The sequence below is a fragment of the Bos grunniens genome, chromosome 12 (genome assembly GCF_055505025.1).
Source record: "Bos grunniens cultivar Pamir isolate PY7600 chromosome 12, Bosgru_T2T1.0, whole genome shotgun sequence".
Lineage (NCBI taxonomy): Eukaryota > Metazoa > Chordata > Mammalia > Artiodactyla > Bovidae > Bos > Bos grunniens.
Window position 1 is genome coordinate 29,208,971 of NC_141176.1, and position 23,159 is coordinate 29,232,129.

Genomic DNA, 23,159 nt, shown 5'->3' on the forward strand with positions numbered 1-23,159 from the left:
CTACCAGCAAAGCAGGGAAAGAACAGAAAAGCTGGCCTTCAGGGTCGGTGAACCACATTTACGTACAAACAATAGTCACTCTTACTCAGAGACACAATTCATCTTTCATGGGGTTGGTCCCTCGTCATACTCAACTGTGATTACTGATTTATGTAGGTCTCTTTCACCAGACAATCCTCTCCTTAAGAGCAGGAACTTGACTCATGTTCAGCTTAACGTCATCGCTGGTCGTTAGGATTTAGTTTTTGTTTCTCCTTCTGCTGTTTTCACCGAACTATGTGTCCCAAGGCTGGACGCAGCATGTCAATCAGAGTGGCCAAGAATGAATTGATCTATTTTCAGGAACAAATGGGCATTCCAGAAGTTCCCCCAGCAACCGAACCGCAGTTGCAAGCTTGCACTGAGGGCTGAAAAGGCAAGCACCTGCATCTTTCAAACGTTCTGTTGGCACAGCAGCACAGGAGACGGGGGCTGGGCAGGGCTCCTGCTGGTCCACCGGCAGAACAGAGGCTCTGCAGGTGGAGCTAAATCTGAATCCAGCTGCCAGTGCTTACTCATGCCCTTCCCTTGGGGAAGTCATTTATTTTAGGGTTTTTACCTGTGAGGAGACATTTGCCTCACCAGGATTTAATGACGTTTAAATGAGATGGCGCATAGCACGCTGGCTGAAACCGAGCCAATTCTTCTTATTGGACTATTTGTAAGATTAACTTGGGGTGGGGGAGGCCATGGACAGGTAAAGTCAGGCTTAAAGCCCTTTCAAATAGCTGAATCTGAACAATGAGATTGAAAGCTAAACCTCACTGGAAAATACTGACATTTCTATGTAAGCAGAAACATCTGAAAATAGGAAAATATTTGGTCATTTTTGGGTAACAACAAAATTAAGGATATTTCATCTGCTACTCGGGGAAGGTTATGGCACCCCACTCTAGTACTCTTGCCTGGCAAATCCCATGGATGGAGGAGCCTGGTGGGCTGCAGTCCATGGGGTCGCTAGGAGTCTGACTCGACTGAGCAGCTTCACTTTCTCTTTTCACTTCCATACATTGGAGAAGGAAATGGCAACCCACTCCAGTGTTCTAGCCTGGAGAATCCTGGGACGGGGGAGCCTGCTGGGCTGCCGTCTATGCGGTCGCACAGAGTCGGACACAACTTGAAGCGACTTAGCAGCAGCATCTGCTACTGCCAAATGGCATGAATTAATACTGTATTTTTTCATTTTAATCTAACAACAGATTTGAATATACTCATTACGTTCCTTTGCGTTTTTGTCTTTCAACTGAGAACTAGGTACAATCTCAAGTTTCTGATGTAGTAATATTCTTCCTTACAACTTGGTTTTTTAAAAAAAACAAAAAATCAGATTCAATTTGTTATTGAAGGGGCATAAGAAAGGAAGCATCAGAAAATGCTCCTTTTTCTGAAACTGGAGGCAAAGAGAGAAAATTTTTATTTTGAGTACTCTCAAAACTCTTTGCCACTGCTTCTTGATACACATCACTGTGGTAAACTGCTACGAAGTACATGTCAACGTCCTTCTGCTCCTACCTGAGGTTCATCAATTTTACCTACTGTTAATCAGTATCTTTAGGGCTTCCCTGGTGGCTCAGACAGTAAAGAATCCGCCTGCAACGCGGGATTTCTGGGTTCGATCCCTGGGTCAGGAAGATCCCCTGGAGGAGGGGATGGCAACCCACTCCAGTATTCTTGCCTGGAGAATCCCATGGAGAGAGGAGCCTGGTGGGCTACAGTTCATGAGGTCGAAAAGAATCGAATATGACTGAGCGACTCAGCACAACACTTCATAATTTAGTGTTTATCCTAGAGTCTAGGTTTGATTCCCAGCTCTGCCACTTACAAATGGTATATATCAAGTTGGGTCATGGTGAAGATTAGAGAAAATGATGCAGGTAAAGCATTTAATAACAGCACTGATACTTCCACAAGGGCTTATAACATCAGCTATTATTATTACGTTTAATGCAATGTTACATAACAACAGGTGGTCATTAATAGTCATCTGTAATTGTACATTTTATGTTTTATGGGGGTTACTACTGGTGGCTCTTGCCTGGGAAATCCCATGGACAGAGGAGCCTAGTGGGCAGGAGTCCACAGGGGTCGAGTGTCCAAAGAGTTGGACACAACTGAGCGACTGAACACACACTGGTGGCTCCCCTCTCCCCTTGGTAAAAGACTACTTTGTTCAGGTAGCAGGCAGAAGTCTTGTCTAAGACTTTGGTCCAGAAGGTGGACCAAACCCAGTGCAGGGCATGAATCAAGTTTGTTGAAGCCAACACGGTAATTCCATTCAACTTTGCCAGTGACTGGCATGTGACACAATTCCAACCAGAGGAATACAAGAAGTTTGCTGGGGTTTGTTTGTTTGTTTTTTTAGCAAAATCTTCTCCTTCCTGCCAGAAGACCAACCCAAGTGGGCCTCCTCCCTTCCTCTCAAGTAGAGTGAAGATATTTAGAACCAAGGTAGTCATCTTGTTATCATGCAGTACCAGTCTAAAGATGGATGGTCTGGGTCCTCCAGGTTCTAAAGCCCCTTGGAATCGCCCAGCTTCACCCAGGCTGTGGGTGAGGCATGCTAATTAAGTCTTCATTCTTTCAGCCATGAGAAAGTTTATCTATTTTGTATAGCAAAGGCATCCTAGAATGATACACAGTTCACATCACTAGATGGCAAAGTTAGTTCTATGTATTAACCATACCATTATACCTGTGAATGGCAGGTTTTTTGAGTGGTGACAAGAGGGATTTAAGATTTAGAAATGAAACTCACTGATGTTCAGAATGCTACTCAATTTCCAATTTCTATTTTTTCTTTCCTTTTTTAAAAAATAAATAAAGCAGTTGACTAATCACAATAAGAATTTGAATTTCAACTCCTTTGTCCCTCTAAGAAAATGGTAATAAGCACTGAAATGGCAAACAGAACAGTTAACAAGAGAAAGAAAAGCAGCCAAGGTGAAACAGATTTGGGGATATTTAAACTGTGATAGAATCTTCATTCTCATTCATAATTGTGACCTTTCTTAAAGTTCAAGCATTTAAATTGTTGGTTAAAAATTACTTGTTTTTTTAAGTTGAAAATGGGCCAAGTTTTCAAATAGCTTCCAAATGGATATCTCAATTGGCATAAACTAGGATTACCTTTCCCATAATGATAAGGACTGGGGATTTGTTTAGTAAATGGAATGCAAAATCAGGAGGCAAGACTAAAATGTCTCATTTTCTTGTTTGCTAGTGATTGTATTCAATCAAGTAAAACAGAAAAAGGACAGGTTGTCGTGGAAGAAAAGATGAGGTCAGGCCTCAGGGTCACCATTAAGTCAAGAAGGAGGGGGACCAAAGACCCAGAGTGGCCCAACAGGGGGTGAGCTTCTCTACAGACTCACCAAGGAAGCCATGATTCTCATTGGAAAAAAGTAGATCAATACAGAGGTAGGGGACTGTTGCTGCTATTGTTCAGCTGCTGAGTCGTGTCTGACTCTGCAACCCCATGGACTGCAGTTCGCCGGGCTTCCCTGTCCTTCACCATCTCCCAGAGTTTGCTCAAACTCCTGTTCGTGGAATTGGTGATGTGAGGTGCAAACTATTATGCACAAGATAAGCTACAAGGATATACTGTATAACCCAGAGAATATAGCTAATATTTTATAATAAGTACAAATGAAGTATATAACCTTTAAAAATTATGAGTCAGTATTCTGTACACCCACAACATACACTATTGTACATCAATTATACGTCAACTAAAAACAGAAAAATAGACGATTAATTCTAGGGCGCTGACACAGTACATGTAATACTAAGGTTAAGTCCATGTTGTCTTTCAACTGCAAGGCCTCACTTTGGGGGAAGATTTGTTAGAAACGTGGTTTTCAAAAACTTAAAAGTTGAAAAGCAGGTTTTTTATTTTTTAAAGGAAAACTGCAATTTATCAAATTCTCATTGTTGCTCTAACCTGTAAATTTTAAACTAACTGCTTATAATCTGCCAAAGTCATAGGCAAGCTACTCAGCTAGAGCAACTTTTCCAGTCTTAAGATTCTTTAAAGCTGTCACAGGGCTTTCTACCTAGCTGCAAGCATTATGTAAAGGTCAACAGTATAATAAACCAAACAATGTTTCAGACAGATTTTCTAATAGAACCCTGCATCCTTATGAACTTTATTTCAGTATGGCTTAATCGAAACATAGTATCTACTAAAACCTTGGAGAGTATCCTTGGGCTGTAGCCTCCAGAACGCCAGCCATCTCCATAAACACTTTATCGCGCTATGCAGAAAGAAACGCCTGTCTCCAGATGAAGAATGCCAGCCCCTCAGATTGGAGACAACCCTGTTCAAACTCCCTGAGTTAGACACACAGTCACTTTGCTGTAAAAATAACGACAGGAAGAACCCAATAGGCTGTATAATGCCACAACTTTATCTTATTCAGGATACTGAAGAGCTGGTTAGCTCAAGAAACTGACCAAGCTTGGGAAGTCAGAGACGGGTCTCCACTTATCAGTCAAGTTCAAAAACCTACAGCTCACCCTCCTTCCGTCTGGCTTTAACGGAGCGGGAGAAATAACTGACAAATATCACGATGTTGACATAAACCTCTTTTTTTCAGTGGCAGCATTCAAAACCCTTCACACAAAACAGCTACAGACAGAGTCAGGTTTGTTCCTTCTAAGTAAGGAAGTGAGGGAAGGAGATGATCAAGGTCACACACAGAAAAATAACAGAAAAACAGGGAAGGAAAACCTAATCTTGTATTTGCACAATTGAAGCATCTTATTGATTTGACAGTTACATAATATATCATTTTCCTGATTTGCCAATTCCTTCCTACATAAATATGGCATTCAAATGGAATTGTACTCAAGTATTACCCTAGTTAATCTAATACCCTCTCCTTTTCACGTTGCCAAAATACATATTTACCTGTTTAAATCCTAACTCAAAGAAGTCAGCCTAGTGTTTCTTAAACTTAGGACAAAAAAAATTGAACAGAGATTTAATTGTATATTCTATAGTGTTGTGCTTGTGGCATTAGCTGAGAAATCCTAGAAATTTCAAAGCTGTCTTCACTGCTCAACCACTGTGCACTTTTCAACTGAGAACAGCAGAGGCAGTTAGAGTCGTATATCAAATTAGAGTTGATAAAAGCACTTAATGTAGATTTGAATGCCTTCTTGAAAAAGATTTCAGCTCTCTTAAATTGACATGACAACAAGTTCTTACAGCAGCATAAAAAGTATTAGCTGAAATGTTACGGCTTTGGCTTAAATTTCCATCTGTAGCTCATCAAATGACTAAAACAGTAGAAAGGAATTAAACCAAAATCAGACTCATTACAGAGTCTGATATGCTGGCAGAATATAAACTTTCACTACTTAGCATCTGGAGTTTTGGATGACTAACACTGAAATGCTTGTGCTTGTGTGTTCTGTAAAAAAGAAGAAGTGTTTGTAACAATATAGGTGAGATATATGATCATTAAACAACTTACAGAAATATACTTCACACACACACACATCCCTTCTCTCTTAAGCCCCCAAATATTCTGAAGGGCGATCCACCTCAAATGAAATATAATGGCTTTAAGTTAGTCCTATGCCAAAATTCTGATAAACATCGTAACTCTTCACATTTTTCTAAGGTAAAGAATGTTTGAAACCCTTGCTCTCCCAAATACTGACATCTGGTTAAGTGTTCCAGAGTAAATAATTTACATTTCCTCCTCTCCTTCAGCCATCCTGCTAGAATGGAATATTGGAAAATGTTCTCACAGGACTTTGCCTGTAAACACCAGGCTTCCAATAGTTCTCTGACGCAGTGAAATACATCCAGAAAGTTAACGTCAACAGAGTCTTTCAAACACCTCCTCCCAAATAAAATTCTCTAGGGCACACAATCTTTCTGAAATATCACTGGATCCTCTCCTAGTCCTGGGAACTTTTGCATTACTCGTCCTGTGTTCTGAATCTAAAAAGGAAGGAAGGGAAACTCTGAGACCTCTGATGCTGGGATCCAGGTCTGAACGAGCGATGACGCTCCCAAAGCAGTGTGTCCAGTGCACAGAAGATGCTCAAGAAGAAAGAAGTAATGGACAGTGTCTGCCTTGCTTCACCGACAGTATCAAGAAGCAAAGCATTCTGGAGTAATAACCAAGAAAAGCTGATGCTAAGATAGTAAGTTTTTTGAGTGTGAATATAAAGCAGCATTGAAGAGTAAATTAAAACGTTCTAATGGAAAAGGCTATTTCTATTTCTCCTCCAAAACTGGGAGATGCATTTCAGCTCAAAGAGACAGCATTCTTTTATTCATACAGCCAACAGTTCTACAATGGGACAATATTGAAGTGAACATGATGAATGGGACCTATCAAATGAGAGAGATTAGTACAAAGAAAAAGAGATAAGGCTGTGTACTATCTTTTCCATAAATGCCACTCTCCAGGAAGTGGGTGCCTGCTAAACCTTCTGCCCTGGGGTCATCTGCAAATAGTGGGTGATACCCAAAAGGCACCATATTGTGGAATATTTGAAATGTTTAAGTGTTCAAAAGAAACTAAGAAACGCTAGGGTACAAATAAATTCAGGAATTTTTCATACAGATGTGTTTTGGATGGACTCACCTCTGTGTACCTTAGGTGATAAATGCCAAGCTATACTGCATTTCAAAAGTCCCATGCAAAGGTCAAGCCCACGGACTAAGATCATTATTTGCTCATTTGATCTGAAAACTCACAAAATATACCTACATGCTGCCATATGGGTATCTCATGCCAGAGAAGATAAACGTTGGGAAAATTAAGCCTTATTATCCCAAACCAGGAACATTCAATAAGCTAGTTTATTCCTAATCAATGCATCAAATTCTTCAAATGAGGTAACGTAGTGTTTGAAGGTGCTGAGCAGACTACAAGACACTAAATAATTTAAGGTTTAGTACGAAAAAAAAACCTGCACAAAAGGTTATATTCAGGGCTGTCAATCTATGGAACATTTCCAACACAAGTAAAATGTCATTTCTCATCAACTCAAACTTATTTCTGAAGCCAGCTCATTCGAAGTATCCCACCAGGCTCAGAAATAAAGATGTAACTAATAAGATGATCAGGACTCATGGAATCTATTCAATTCCTTGAACTGTACCCAAAAGTGAACTAGTGAGTCATGGGTATTAAACTGTTTTGAAACAGATGTCTTTTAAATAAAGGGCATATTTGCATGTTGTATCAGTTGAAACAGCTAAATACTGGTAACTTTCTCAAATATCCTGGGTGGTTCCCAGATTGTAAAACTATCCAGGTCATCTCTCCTTCTTGCCTACTACCGTTTGCCTTTCGGACTATTTCAGTTCTTGCTGACAACTTCTCCAAGCACCATGGAAAAGTAGGCAAAGAAGCTAAAACTGAATCATTTTGGGTGGCCAGTCTTGTGGGCAGCGGGGCTGGTTTACGGTGGCAGAGACCAGAGCTATCAGGTAAGCCAAGACACCCGAACTACAGACACATCTCCATCATCCTTGGAAATAGTCTCCCTGTTCTGATAAAGACAATTAAGAATTTGCTACTGATTCAAAAAAAAAAAAAAAAACCCACAGCATAGCAGAGAAACGTCAACAAGCAAAGGACAATTCTAAAAGAAGACCATTAATACATTCTTATGTATTTGAGTTATTTAATTATGCATTTAATAACTTTTAGAAATGGGGGAAATCAACATAAAATATTCTACTAGAAGAAATGTACCCTTTTACATGCATCTTTTGTGAGTACATGTATGTGAAATGACCATAGGGTGCAGAGCTGCCTATGTATTGTATTTAATAATGAGAGTGAAGAATCGATAACACTTAAGTCTTTCAAACAGCTATGTACTAAGGAGATGATGTTCTCCATCTTGAAAGAGAAAAAGAGAGGAGGGGTGAGTGGGGAGAGGGAGACAGCTCTTCAAAGGTACACAGGGAAGGAAGAGGCTAAGAACTGGGTAACTCGGTCAGTCAACAAGAATGAAAATACCTATAAAGCACTACATTGCCCAAAGTGTTCTTGATCCTTTGGTCATTCTGTGGGTGATTTTTAAAAAATGAGATTATCACTGGATTCGGGGAGGGGCTGATGGCACTTTACTACCATCCTAGCTTTGAGCAAATCACTTTTTCGACACTCATTTTTCTGATTTTCATCTGTAAAATATAGGTAATACATGACCTTGCAGGGTTACTGGGAAGAGTAAAGATAATAAACAGAGTGGTCATATGCCCTCCTTTGCCCAGGGCAGTCCCTGTTCATGCCTAGTATCCCAGCATAATTATTAACTTTCACTCGCAAGTGTCTCAGTTCGGACAAACAATGATGTGGTTTGCCCTACATATAAATTACCAAGTATAACATCTGACACAAGGTGGGCCCTCAGGCACTGTGGCAGCTACTGCTACTCTAGATTCTAGGATTTTTCATGCATTTCAACCTAAAAAATAAACCCTTAAAAGCAAATAAAAATCTCAAATTTGCTTTTATCATAAACCCAGGATACATCAACTCTTTCTCCTTGGAGAGAGTGGGTATTGATTTGGGGTTCCACTTCTCATCAGGACCATCAACTATTTTAGCTGATGTGAAATGGGAACAGGAACCCGGGGTAACTCTCCTCTAGATGCCTGGAACAGTGCTGTGTGCTCCCCACTGTTAGAAGAGCCAGGTGGGTGCGCTTGCACTTGAGTTGTACCGCTCTACTGGACTCAGGCAACCTGGCTAACCTCTTCAGCTTTTGACGTCTTTAAACCAACTCCAGCGGCCTTCCTGGTGCTATAGTGGATAAGAATCCATGTGCCATTGCAGGAGACATGAGTTTGATCCCTGGTCCAGGAAGACCCCCACATACTGTGGAGCAACTAAGCCCATGTACCACAACTACTGAGCCTGAGCCCAGGAGCCGAAAAAACGGAAACCACATGCCCTAGAGTCCATGCTCCACAACTCGAGAAGCCACTGCAATGAGAAGGCCTGCTCTGCAACTAGAGAAAAGCCTGTGCAACAGTGAAGATCCAGCACAGCTCCCACCTTCCTCCCCCACCCCTCAAAAAAAACCCACTCTACCAAACTAAACTAACACCTGGAGATGTCTAAGGCTTTCTCATAGCATCTTTGTGGTATTCTGTGACATCTACAGGGATCACTAAATATTGCTCTGCGGTGGATGGATGTGTTTCCAATCCTCACTTCCACGTGGCTTCTCTTGGTCCTCAGAACTGACCATATACTAACCGCATTTCTGCAGCAGACAGAAACACTGTCCTTATCACCACAACCTAAATCATATCTGAGAAATGCCACACTCAACTCTTCCACTAAAGCAAGTTTCTCTACAGCAAGATGAGTCATTTTAAATGTACAATGGTCCCTTCCAAAACGGGCCTGGGGCTTGTTCAGTTCCCTGCTACTGCTAAGTTGCTTCAGTCGTGTCCGACTCTGTTCGACCCCATAGACGGCAGCCCACCAGGCTGCCCCGTCCCTGGGATTCTCCAGGCAAGAAGACTGGAGTGGGTTGCCATTTCCTTCTCCAATGCATGAAAGTGAAAAGTGAAAGTGAAGTCGCTCAGTCGTGTCTGACCATTCGAGACCCAATGGACTGCAGCCTACCAGGCTCCTCCGTCCATGGGATTTTCCAGGCAAGAGTACTGGAGTGGGGTGCCACTGTATTCCCTTAAATGTACAGCGGTCCCTTCCAAAACGGGCCCAGGGCTTGTTCAGTTCCCTAGAACAGTTTATTTGTCAATAAAGTTCCCGTTCCCTGAGAGCATTAACAGACATCCAGAGGTTTCTTATCTCTGTGGGGTTTGCAAGATTTGTCAGTTTTGCAGAAAGGATACAAACTGCCCTGCCTTGCAAAGATGGAGACATTGAAAGAACCCTACAGGCCCCTTCATCCGCTCGGCTCCATGTTCACTGCATATTATGGGGTCGGGTGAAACAAAGGAATGCTGGTTAGAAGTTTCAGATAGGTAGGCAAGCCTACATACCAGCTCTGAGCCTCCATACAAAGCAAGCCCTCCTTTCCATGAAACAACTGGGAACTACCTGCCCTAAACATTTTTCTGTAGCAAACCTGGAAGGCCAAGGTGACTTTCTGCCACTGAGAATATTCCCAGGCCATCTCCCACGCTGCTGGAAGGTATGTACTTAGGGAAGGTAGGCATATTCCAATAGTAGCTGAGGTGGAAAAGGGGGCGGGGGTAAAGTTAAAAAGGAAATCTAGAAAAACAAATGGCCCAAAGCAAGAGGTTTTAGTAAATATTGACTACTCACAGAATCCACTGAGGCTGTCAATGCTAAGGTGAAAAATGGTCTAAGTTTGATTTTAAGTGGGTTTAGAAGAGGGGGAAGCATTAGAATACATGCATATTCTTTTAATACTTATTGAGAGTCACAATGTGCCGGATATTGTGCTAAGTATTAATACTTGACATCTTAATGCCTCACTTACTGTGAGGTATTGTTGTTGCCTCCACCTTACAGATGAGCAAACTGAGGCAGAGAGTAGTTAATTGATTGTCCAAGGGATCACAAATGCAGGAGCTAGAGAAGTGGACCAAGTCTATCTGGTTCTGCAGCTTGTCTGTTCCAGGTGAGGGCACACCAGGTTAGGGGGCCAACGTGTGTACAGGCATGGACTGGACAGCAAGTTGCTGAAACACAGAGAGGGCAGCGAATTAACTATGGCTGGAGCAGGAGAATATAAACAAGGAACTCAAAGAGGGTCCTGTGTAGTGGTCACTGACACTCGGGGGCAAGAAGGGCTGAGAGGAAGTCTTTGAAAAGCTGGCAGAAGCCCCTCCAGGCTGCTCTATGCCAGGTGGACCAGGTGGAGACCACGGTGACACTCCAGGTTAAGCCGGGGAGGGCCCATGGTGGCCATGGCCATGGACAGCAAGGGGGCACACCTGTGAGAATCACTGACCAGCTGGGGAAGGCCTGGATAAGAGTGGGAAAGGAGCAAACAGGGACGGGTGTCCAGGCGGATAAGGAAAGCAGTGAAGTCTGCAAAAGACATTTTATTTCCGAACATCAAGGCCATTTTGAGTTTCCAGCTCCATTAAAATGAAAGTGCAGGCTGACAGAGAGGGCAAGCCTGTGAAGAAGGGAGTGTCAAAATGAACAGTGAAAGAAAAGCTAAGACACCTCATCAGGCAATGACTGATGTAATTGACTTGTTCACTCTTCAAGGGAGACAAGTATATACAAAATCACAACGTGCCATTAAAAAAAAAAATATGAAGATGTAACTCTTAACCTGGTAAATGCTCAAGGAAGCCTCTTTCCTCTTATGACCACCTTGCAAAGCAGTCAGACGTAGTTATAGAGTTTGTTTTATTGGTTTTTAATTGTCACACTTTCATAAATAAACCCCACTGCATAATTAGAGGCCTGATTCTCCATTCTGGGTGGGGGGGCCCTCACCTCTCAAACCTGTGATGCTGCGCCAATGGGCCGCCCACCCCAAGGTGCATCTTCTCAGCCTTGGGGCCCTGAGCAGGCTGAGCTCCCTAAAGCTTCCGTTTTTCACTTTGTCTTCCACACAGACGAATTCCTTTCTCTCTCTCTTTTCTTTTTTGGCCACTGAAAGCATTTAAAGCTGAGAGCTACAGTGTTGCACCAAGCTTAAAGAAGACTCAGCCTAAGGTGCATTTCCACTTCCTCTTTTAAGAAAGGACTGACAGACAGTCTGACCTCCCCCCAAAGGCACACTAGAGAAATTACCAAATTCACTCTTGTGCAAGAAGCAAATTAAGATTGAGGGTGAATGCTGTGTCTTATTCACCTCTGTAGCTCCACAGCCTGGCATGTAGTAGGTCTGGAGTAAACATTTGCTGAATGAATGAAATAATTCAAATCTGTGTCCCAGAAACTCTCAAAGTAGAAATGAAGAGTCATTCTGAACCATCTCCTGATGTGAGCGCAGGGTGGGGGAACGGAGAGAGTTTAGGAAGGGGGCAGAGAATATAAGCTTTGTCTAGAATAATCTGAAAATAGACAAGCGGAGAAAGGTTTTTAAAAAATCCCACTGGCCTCAGGATTGTCCCAACATAATTTTCTAATGAGGCAATGACAGAAATTGACAGAAGAAAATAATCTGGTCTTAACACGCTCAAAATAATGATTCAGTATCACTGAATTTGAAACCACGGATTTCAAACTCACAGTAAGTCTTTCCAGAAATTGGAAAACTGCATAAAGAACCTTGTATGTCCAATTCTTGTCACTAATCAAAGGGGGAAATAGACAAAGGAAGATTCATCCTTATGTGTGAAGTATTAACACAAATAATGAATCCAAGATAAATGAATTATGATTGTAACAAAGGAATGTTGTTGGGGTGACAGTATTACTCCCAAATGGCTTCCCACTTATAGAAAAACAGCTTCAGACAAGCCCCTTGGTGTATACAGTGGCGCAAAATGACCTGGAAAAGATGGTTTCTATGGATAGCATAAGATGCATATCCCTGAACACCTTCCTGCCGAAGGTACTCTGTCTCTTTTTTCAAAGCAATTAAGTCACAGGTTTTCCTGCCCCTGTTTTGTTTACATACGAACAATCTTGTCCACAGGTCATTTGTGCAGGAGATAATTAATCACCAGCTCTTGGACCTGCAGGTAGGTTAATTAGCATGCATGCAATACAACATAAAATTTTTCTTGGAAAAAAAATTTTTTTTAAATTTCAAACAATTCAGGACCTGTAATACCAGCCAGTCTTTTAATCCAAAGCAAGTACAAAGGCTGATCAGTGAGATAGAGAAGACTTTGTTTTTAAACTGTTCAGAAAATGCAAGGCATCACTGATCACCTGAAGGCCTCATTTTAATTTGATTCCAGATCCATGATGCCTTAGAGGTTGTCTTTTTGAAAGATCTTCCTGTTAAAAGCTTTAAGTAGGTCAGAACCCTAACTTCAGAAGCCATAACATTCTGATATTCTAATAAATGATTTTACGGTCAGCAACTCACTTGTTTATGTTTCAGAAAAGCACATTATCTGGACTACGACGAACATCAGGATTTTTTTCAATTCAAGTATTAAATACTATTATATTAACATTATATACTAGTATAATTCTGAACACCAACCAATGGACAAGGAAGAGACAAATCTGCAAGCGCCTCTATATTAAAAAAAGATGAGCCAGGTTTTGGACCATTAAGTACTTTTTATTTCTTTAGACAATACCCTAATAAAACAATTATGAAGTACTCTGAAGCCCTGCCACACCCCTTTGACACTTCATGAAATCATTTCGATAAAACCTGAGCACATTAAACACACACCAAGCAGGAAATGCAGCCTGGAATACCCCGTCCTGCCCTCACCAAGAGTCTGAAGGGCCATCTCACTTGAAAATTTAATCAAACCACATCTACCGTAATTCCACCACAGCCTCTGCACTTCAGGAAGGCTAGTTCAGTCTCTGACATTTTGATTTTCATAGCAGATGGAAGCGAAAAAAAAGAAAAAACTTCCTGGGCTCACAAGCCTATGCTTTTCGCTTGAGGCTTTTATTGCTCAGATCTTACGCAACACCCAGCAAACAAACAAACAAAAAAGGTTATTTTCTGTTACTCACTATTACTCCAGGATTTCAGTAAATATTTGATACTGATCTCGAAGAAGCCGGAATCCTGCTGGCTGGCCATGTCGGCGGCATACAAAGAGCCTGTTCCCGGGGCTGGACCGTGAGCCGCACGGAGCAGGTACCGGGCGTGGGAGGGATGCGCTGGTCACAGGTTCGTGATGTAAGCGGGGTCAGCGGCTGGGAGGCTGGCTCTGCGGGTCCACCTCCGGCGAGTCCTCATGAGAAGGACGCGGCGGAGCGGGAGAGGGATGCTCGGCCGCTCCTCCTCCCGGTCCAGGACTGGCTGCCTATTCGCCGGGTGCGGATCTCTAGCCCTGGGAGGCGTCTGCCAGTGCCAGCGACGCCGGCCGCCGGTCGCCCACACGCTTGGCCCGGCAGGTACGGGGCCAAGGAAGTCCCACCTGCACGGGGTGAGCGTGGGGGCGGGGGGTGCCCCACGGCACCCCAGCACGCAGGGCTGGGGATGCGCCAGGAGGGATGGGCCAGGAGGGATGCGCCGGGAGGGTCCCCCCTACCCCCGCCCCCACAGTCCGGGCCCGACTCAGCCGTGGGAAAAACCTCCCAGCTCCTGCGGATCCTCGCCGGTCAGCCCCGCTCCGGGTGAGCTGCTCCCCGCCCCCCGGAGGGTGCACCGGCCGCGCTCCCCCACCCGCGTCCGTCCCCGGAATCCACACAGCTACGGCGGCCCAGTGGCACCCCTGGATCTGGTGGTGGATCTGAAAAGCGTCCTCCGTCCGCCCCTCCGCAAGAGGAGAGCTTGATAACAACAGGATGTCGGCCGGGGCTTTTCCCTCCCCTCCTTTCTGTGCTGCTCCCTCCCAGAAATGCTGACATTTTTGAGGGGTACCCACCCCCTACCAACGTGTGCATCCGAAGGGGACAGTACCAGCCACGAAAGCTCGTGTACAGAACGCCAGGCTCCACAATGCATCCGGCAAGCCTGTGTATTCTAAAAATCCCCGAGCCCAATAAAGCTTATTTTTTATTTGTATTAAAAAGATAAGCAAAGGCGCTGTATTCCTGGCTACACAATGGCTTTTTTCCTCCATGAAATCTTGGTATCAGGTGTCCTGACTTCAGTTAGCGTGGTTTCATGTTGTTATTTAGCTTGGCTAGGGGATTGGAGTCAATACTTTAATCTTCACAGGCTACGTTTGTGCAGGTGGGATTTGGCTAAACATCCTATAAACCATGAATCCTACCCCCATCCCCAGTTCATTTATGATCAACATATTGCAATGGGACTGATAAACTATGCTAATAATTATTTCACAAAATAATCTGAGCGCCCCTCCCCCGACTCAAAGTCAACCGGGATTAACTGTTCATTTGACAAATGGCAGGGAGAGAGTATACTTTCTCTAAGACTGAGAATTTTAAACATTTTAACAGGAAGGAGAACCTTTAGGACTGTGTCCTGAAATGCCCCAAGACACTATCAATACAATCAGCTTTCTCTTCAAACTCCTTACACAAAAGGCAAGAACCCCACCAAGAATTCCAACCATTCCTCAGTACTGTCTTAAAGTGTCCTCAGACCGACTGAGTTTTCATTTACATGCTTACCAGAGTTAATGAGCTAATTTCGTTTTATCACCTGTATTTTGAATATGTAGATTCTAGGTGAAACAGGACCCAAAGGATTTACGGAATTGGTTGTTACATTTGAGAACAAAAACTAATATCCATGCCCCCCTTTCTGGTGCCTCCCCCACTATGGACGGCAGTAATGAACAGGAAAGCTTCAGGGTGCCTTGGAGTTAATGAACACAAAGCCCCTCAAAACTCTTCAGAACTTTCTAGCTATAAGATCTAAGGCAAGCTACTAACCTCACTAAACCTTAATTTCCTCATCTGTAAAGTGGGGATTATAGTGGTACTGATCTCACTGACTTGCTGGAAGGATTAAATGACATTATGAAAGTGTTCAGCATAGTGCCTTGCATAGAGTAAACAATTAAATTTTGTTACCTTGACATTTATTATGAACTCTTAGGGACTCTAGAATCAAACTTTTAAATTTAGGTTAAATACATTTTTGGTACCATTTAAGGTCTATCACTTCTGAACACCAGTGGTAACTATTTGGGGACAGTAAGTTGGAGGCATTTAAAACAGCTACAATAACCAAACATGCTATTATATACTGTTACTCAAGTCAGATTTTCTCTGACTTTTAAAGAGATCTTAACTGGCTTTTAGAAGTTTTCAATCCTATTATAAACATATTTTTTTAGGAGTTAAAAATACATGTGACTATCATATTAAACGTATTAATTTGTTGAGAATGCCACTCATATACAGTACTTCAAGAGGAAGCTATCATAAAATTTTAAATGCTATTTAGAAAAAAATGTTTCTAATGGCATCTAGTTTTCCCTGTGAAGAATGAATCAGCAACTAACAGCCCAGTTATTGTCCATTAGAACCAGAAATCTGGTCCGTGTAGGCTTTTTTTCTCATTCAAGTACCTTTAAAGAGAGCATATATTGTGAAAGAACAGAAAAGGCCTTTTGTTTTGTTGAAAGGCCTGAAAATCAAATAGAATGACACCTGCTGCAAGCTGGGATAAGACATTTATCCTTTTGTTTCCTCTCTAGGTAGGTGAGGGTGGGGTACTTACTCTAAAAATGTAGTCAGAATGGGCACCTGGACAGAGGTACTTAAATACAAAATCTGAAGGCACCCCTGGCTTCTTATGAGACATCAGTCGTCATTTAAGATGAACTAAAGCTATTTCAGCTTTTGTATCTGTAAAAAGAGGAACCCTTCTTTAAGAATCTTAGGAGAACGTGAATCTTTAGGAGTTAGGCAGTGATGTTAGGGGCGGAGAGAAAAGCAGCAGAAATACAGGAAAAACAGGAGGTCTTAGGGAAATGGTATCAGAGAGAGAGGAGGGAGTCAGAAAGTGACCTGAGACTGTGATAAGTATTAATGACACCATCTGCATTTATTGAAAAGTATTAGAGTGCGGTTTGGATCCCTGGGTCAGCAAGGTCACCTGGAGAAGGGCATGGCAACCCACTCCAGTATTCTTGCCTGAAGAATCCCATGGACAGAGGAGCCTGGTGGGCTACAGTCCATGATGTTGCAAAGAGTCAGACATAACTGAAGTGATTTAGTACGCATGCACACAATATTGTGCTGAAAGTCCCTACTTTATCATATTTAATCTTCACCCGGAGACAATGAAGTGCTATTAATCGCCCCATTTTACAGATGAACAAATGGAGGTTTAAAGAGGCATAAAATAAGGTCAAAGGTGAAAGTCATATAGCTGATAAAATTGAGGCCTGGCAAATTTTAGAGCCTGAGTCACTTATTCTAAATTATATGTATTTACTTCAATCACAAGCAAGACCAGAATCATGCTTACCAGCTTCTTTAGCGAAAGTTCGGGAAGAGATGCCAAGACCTTCGTTATCACTAAAAGGAGTGCAGGAGGTCCCCTGGCTCTCCAGGATTCCTCACTGCCTTCCTGTCCAGCATTAGGCCAGAGGAAGTTGTTCCTTGGGGGCTGCAGCCCAACCCAAAAGGAATCTAGAGAAGAATGCCATGATTTTTCACCTTGATCTGATTACCTGCACAGGTTGCATTCTGTCTAAGGGATGCTTGACTTGTGGTAGGGGTGGGGCGAGTGAGGGTGGAAATCTAGTCTGAACTCCACTCTCCAAGCTGGTAAAGGGGTGGTAATGGGCTGTGTCCAGCCTGGTGTGGGGCTGCATCTACCCTTTACTCAACCCACAGGCGCATGCCTAGTTGCTCAGAATCCACATCTCCTGTGTCTCCTGCATTGCAGGTGGATTCTTTACTGCTGATCTATTGGGGAAGCCCCAACCCACCAGAAGGGTGCTTTTTTGTGATCCAGATTCCTAAGGGACTGAAGGTAGCCTAGGGTGGTGCAGCAGGAACTAAGAACACAGTATATATCAAGAAGGCAGAGGTCAAGTGGTCACCCTAGGCCCCAGATTGCTGGGTGGCGTTGAGATGACGGTGGTAAAGGGTTCATGGATTATATTTTACAACCCATAGCATTTCACATCCTGCCTGGATTCTGATTATAACCAAGAAGTGCAATTGGTTTCTGTTCTAATTCATATTTAATTTTCCCTTTTCTGTCAATTTTGAGACTGAAATGTGTGGTACTCAAAAAAAAAAGGCAAAAACAAAGCAAGGCAAACCATCTGGACGCTTGCCAACGTGAAGAGCCATTACCTAATGATTTGAAAGCGTCTGATTGAGTTGAGTGGGTTAGCACTGGAATCCAGCCCCCCCCCCGTGGATGGCTGCGCGTGGCTCCACACGTGTTACTTATTGTCACAGTGATGTGTACATGCATGCACAGAACGTGTGAGGCAGAGGAGAAATGTCTTACCAGCGTCCCGAGGAAACAAAGGAAAATCACGTAATGTCAGAGAAAATCCCTTTATCAATTTTTGATAAAGGGAAAACTTGGAGTTTCCGGTTCCAAAACAGCACTAAATATATCACATCCCTACTATTCCACACGTTGCTTCTGTATAAGAACAACTCCAAGTCAAATTAAGCAACGCCTGGATTGAGTTGGCAAGACAGCAGCTGAGATCAATAGAGACAACTGTGGAGAAAGGGTTTTGTTTTTCTTTAAGCAGTAGAAGAGACCTTTTAGAGACAATCTAAAGAACAAATGATCAATATCAATCGTAAGCTGCTATTTTGGTCTATGCATAATTTGGGCTGATCTATCCTATGCTAAGAAATTAGAGAAAGAAATAGGAAGTGATGCCACAGAAACGTTCATCTCATAAACATGAAATGTGATAATCATTCCTTAAAAAAATCAACATCATATACAAATCTTCCCAAAAATAGATTCTACAAGTTTTGAAAACATTTACTTCATTACTCTCCAGTACAAATAATTCTTTGAAATGAACTGAAAGACATTTAAATTTTTTTTGAACACGACAGAACTTCATTAAGGCAGCTTGTTGCTACACAGATTCAGACATAAACAAGGAGAATCGTGTCTCCTAAAATTGTTTTCATTAAAAAATAGCAGCAGAACCCAGTTTTCTTCCTCACTCACCTCTCCTACAAAGGGGTTTCACACGGAACCAGGGGACACGACAAAGGAACTGGACGCGGGTCTAAGGCACGGATATCTATCTGCTGGCCTGGGTTTCTTTGTCTGTAAAATAGCGCTTATCACACAAGTTCTTTATGAGAGTTAAGTGAAGGCACAGGAAGATGACAACTGTTAAGTAGCCATCTACAGCTGGCAATGAACCCAGAACACTCAGCACAAAATGCCCCCTTCACTCCAGAGCCAGGTTAGGGAAAGGGGCAGAGAGGGACCCTGCTCATCACAGAGGGTCCAGCCCTCCAGCCACCCACCTCTGCTGGCTACCAAGGGAAGGCTGAATTTTTGCAAAGGTAAAGAAAGCTTAAATGTGCACATACAAAAAAGTATTATTTAGTGTTTTAGTGCTGCTAACTTCCAGTGCCCAGGGTAAAGCTGAGCAGAGGTTCTGGTTAGCTTAGTGTCAGCTCAATATTTATCCAATTTACTCCTCCCGTTAAGCTCTCATGGTAGGGCCTGCATGTTTGTGCTGTGGTTCATATATATTTTGCAAGTATAAAGATTTGACCTCAATTTCTGAAGAGTAAATATAAGGCACTTGTATTTAATAGTGTTCAGACAGATGTGCATGTAAAGAGAAAACGTGGAAAGGTTACCTCCTCTGACTTTTATCACAAAGGCACTGATAACTTGCCTACTCTACTTTCATATACCACCAGCAACCTGAAGTACCATTTACACTGAGATGCAAACAGCTCCAATATAACTAGCTTCAACAGCTAACAATGTAGGGTTATAAAATAGTAAGCCCTTTGTTAAATAAAAAATGGCACTTGCTACAAAATATTTAAATCTTCTCTGAAGAAGTGAAAAATGACATTTGCTTAGTACATCACATTTGCCAAAAATGCACAATAATATTTAAAGTAAAAAAAAGTTTTATTTATATTAATCATCACTCTTCCCCAAACACTATTTGCCATCTAAATGAGAACTAAGAAAATGTTGGTTCTTCCCCATAAGCATGATAATTTAACAAACCAAAAAGGAGCCTTCTCATAGTTACATTAAAAGTTCTGAGTATGGTAAGCTATTTCTTTTTAATGATAAAAATTGAGTACTTTTTAGAGCTAGAACTAATTTCCCACTCATATTCCCAATTTCATGCATAAAAATAAATATGAGAGTTTAAGTCATAAGGGTCAGATCAACTTTTCCTCAAAGGCACCATTTATTGTATATAGTCACTGAAATCTATACAAAGTCAATGAAATTGGAAAAAAGTCAGAAGTTTTGATTATTTTTTATACCCGCACTACTTAACATTTTATGTATGCTAAAATTTTGTTCTTTCTTCTAGGTAGGGTCCCATATTTACAGTTACCTACCAACAATAGCTGAATGATTGGGAATCAGGAAATTCTTTATTATGCTCCTAATTTTGACCTTGCTACTATGACCTTGGACACATCTCTACTGAATGAAGGATGCTGGTTCTTATCCCCAACTGCCTCATCTCTTGGGCAGGCCAGCCTTTGCTTCTCCATCCTATGGGGAGGAACCACATCATGATGAAAGCAGAACACTGGGCAATAAATTATTTCATGTAAATCTTTGGCATTTATTCTTTGGATTTTTGGCAACAGATTCACCTTCTCAACTATGTTTTGATAAAGCTAGCATCAAAAATATCCAATACAGAACACACACTGGCTTTGGAGTAGGAGAAGCAGACACAGGACCAAAAAATAATTGGGAATTAAATAAATCAATATGAAAATGATAGTGCAGTCTATTGTGAAATGAATGAGACAATATCAAAGTGATTTAATCAGGTTAGAGGAAAATGGACAAAACTATACAACTGGACACATCCTGGAAACCAGGGATAAACTACAGCTGACTAGTGGTAAAGAATCTGCCTGCCAATGCAGGAGACATAAGGCACGTGGGTTCAGTCCCTGGGTCAGGAAGATCTCCTGGAGGAGGAAATGGCCACTCACTCCAGTATTCATGCCTGGGAAATTCCATGAACAGAAGAGTCTGGCAGGCTAGGGTCCCAAAGAGTACTGAAGTGTCTTGGCACTTAACACAAAGCCAGGTTATCACCACTGAGATTAAGAAGAGTTGAACGAAGCAATTAAAAGATATACAGAATGTCCCTTCATTTGGAAATAGAGCTTAAAAAACAAGAGTCTGCCTCACTGAGCATCACTGACTAAATCTTCAAAATGACCATCTGTTCCTGGGGCCGTGTGGTTCAGACCCTCCGATTTCTGCCTGTAGTACATTGGGGTCTGGGCCCAACGGCAGTGAACGAGAGAAAACACCAACATTAGATAGATGCTCCTTGCACAGGCTCAGTTCAAACGTGGTAGGAAACGTAACTGTGAAGGGTTGAGTGTGTTTTGGAGGATGGAGAGAGTCTCGCAAGGCATGTTTTTAGAAAGGGTGGGGAAATCGCCACCCTGCTCCGACCAGACAGGCAGCGCTTTGTGTAGGAGGGTGGGGCTGTTAGAAACTGGCTGAATGATGGAAGGGAGCAGCTTAACTAACAGGCTGGTGGGGAGAGCAGATACAAATGCTTAGGAGCCAGAAGGGAGAATAATGATCTTTGCAGACGGTCAGGGAGGGTGAGGTCACTCTGAGAAGCCCAGGGAAACAAGAGGTGGGAGGTAGTGAATCTGACCCTCACAGCGTTAGCTATGGAGAAACCTAAACCCACGGTCGGCCCCTCTCCCCATTTACCACCACTGTGAGCCACTTGTGCGTCTGAGCTAGTCCCCTCCCATCCATAAGATACACGTGATTCGCGAGCATCTGCTTTCTACACAAAGTTGTTTCATGATCTCAGAGGAGGTTCTGTAGATGAAAGGGCTTTGTATTCCCAGGGCACCAGTGTTAAGATGCTCAGAGCTCCATCAGTTTATGGATCAGACCAACAAAAGGGTGGGAGGTCCCTCATCACCCCTTTCCTCTTAAACACTGTCACCCTCCCAGCTACTGAACAAAGCCTGCTGGATTTTTTGCTTTAGGGACACACCAGGGTTGTCCTGCTATTTAAGTGGCCATTTCCAAACTCCAGGAATCTGCTGGTGGTTTGCCTGGGTCTTCTCCAAATGCCACTTCAGCCTCTCTGGATAAATACAGGATGAGTGGCAAATGTCTGCCTGGGACTCCACCCGACCTCAAGACTTATTTCCATCTTCTTTAATCTCCAAGGGAATATCCCTTGGAACTTCTCCTTTTCTCTTTCTTTAAATTAAAAAAAAATATATCGCTTTGCCAATGAATTCTTATATCATCATCTTGGTATGTTACTCTCATGTATACAATTAAAATTTTTTGTTCATTACAATATTGAGGAGCAGAACAGTAAAGAAGGAGGGTAAAGATTGTGGGGCTTCCGTTGGGCTTTTGGGTAAGATAAGATGGTGGGCATTTCTGATAATAAAAAGTGTATTAGGAAGAAGGCTGACTCTGGAATGAACATAGCAATACTCTCCCCTTTGGCTCTCTAGGCTTCCTGGGTGATGCTCGTAGTATAGAATCTGCCTGCAAATGCAGGAGCCTCAGGAGATGCAGTTCAATCCCTGGGTCAGGAAGATCCATTTACTCTTAGAGATGAGGAAATGCCAATGGATAGGGATCTGACAGCTAGGACCTGCTGGAGTAACAGTAATAACAACGATGAAGATAACGGCTGGTTATGTGAATTGAGCCAGGATTGGAGCTCACATCTGACACAAGGCAGGTGATGTCCATATAAGCAACTTAAAATTTTCAAGTACCTACATTTATAATAAGTAAAAATAAACGGGTGAGATTCAATATATTTTATTTAACCCAACACACCAAATATTATCATTCAGTGTGCAATAAAAAATACTTGTGAAGTATTTTCTCTTTTTGCATGAAATATTTGAAATCTGTTATGTATTTTATAGTGCATCTCAGCTTGGACCAGCCACAGCAGTCCCTGTGCTTGGGAGCTGCATGTGGTACTGCCTCCCTTATTGGGAAGACAGCTGTAGGGGGTTCTGAACTATTTGGGGGGCACAAACCCCTTTGGCAAAGCCCAGTGACTCCTTCTCAGAATGTGTGTGTGTACATGAGATCAGAGACATGGGCTTATAAGGGAACTAGTTATTTTTGAATTAGTGTTTTCATTTTTTTCTGCATATACACCAAGGAGTAGAATTGCTGGATTATATGGTAGCTCTATTTTCAGTTTTTTAAGGAACCTCCATACTGGAGGTTTTTCACAGTGGCTGCACCAATTTATATCCCTACCAGCAGTGTGAAAGGGAGAATCAGTTATTTCAAAATAGCTATCAAATTATTTTAAAATTTTAAATTATGGTATTGTATATATCCATTTCTTTAATAGCTTACTGAACACAATTGAGAGATGAGCTTAATAGTTAATAATTTTTAAATAATGAACATAA

The 23,159-nt window shown here is 42.3% G+C and overlaps 2 protein-coding genes across 9 annotated transcripts in view; one reads left to right on the forward strand and one right to left on the reverse strand.

Annotated features, from left to right (window-relative positions):
* Positions 1–23,159, reverse strand: part of FRY (FRY microtubule binding protein) — a 326,671-nt gene that overhangs the window by 234,206 nt on the left and 69,306 nt on the right. For 2 of the 8 annotated variants that reach the window (XM_086329436.1, XM_086329432.1), the window contains exon 1: positions 13,638–13,770. The exons of the other annotated variants lie outside the window; for them this stretch is intronic. In XM_086329436.1, coding sequence (XP_086185562.1) covers positions 13,638–13,707 — 70 coding nt within the window. In that variant the 5' untranslated portion in view covers positions 13,708–13,770. Of the gene's footprint in view, positions 1–13,637; positions 13,771–23,159 lie in introns of those variants that run through there. 8 annotated transcript variants of the gene reach the window in all.
* LOC147361575 (uncharacterized) lies at positions 13,783–14,663 on the forward strand. The gene is made up of 2 exons (XM_086329513.1): positions 13,783–14,024; positions 14,212–14,663. The coding sequence occupies exons 1-2, from the start codon at positions 13,783–13,785 to the stop codon at positions 14,405–14,407; spliced, it is 438 nt and encodes a 145-aa protein (XP_086185639.1). The 3' UTR covers positions 14,408–14,663.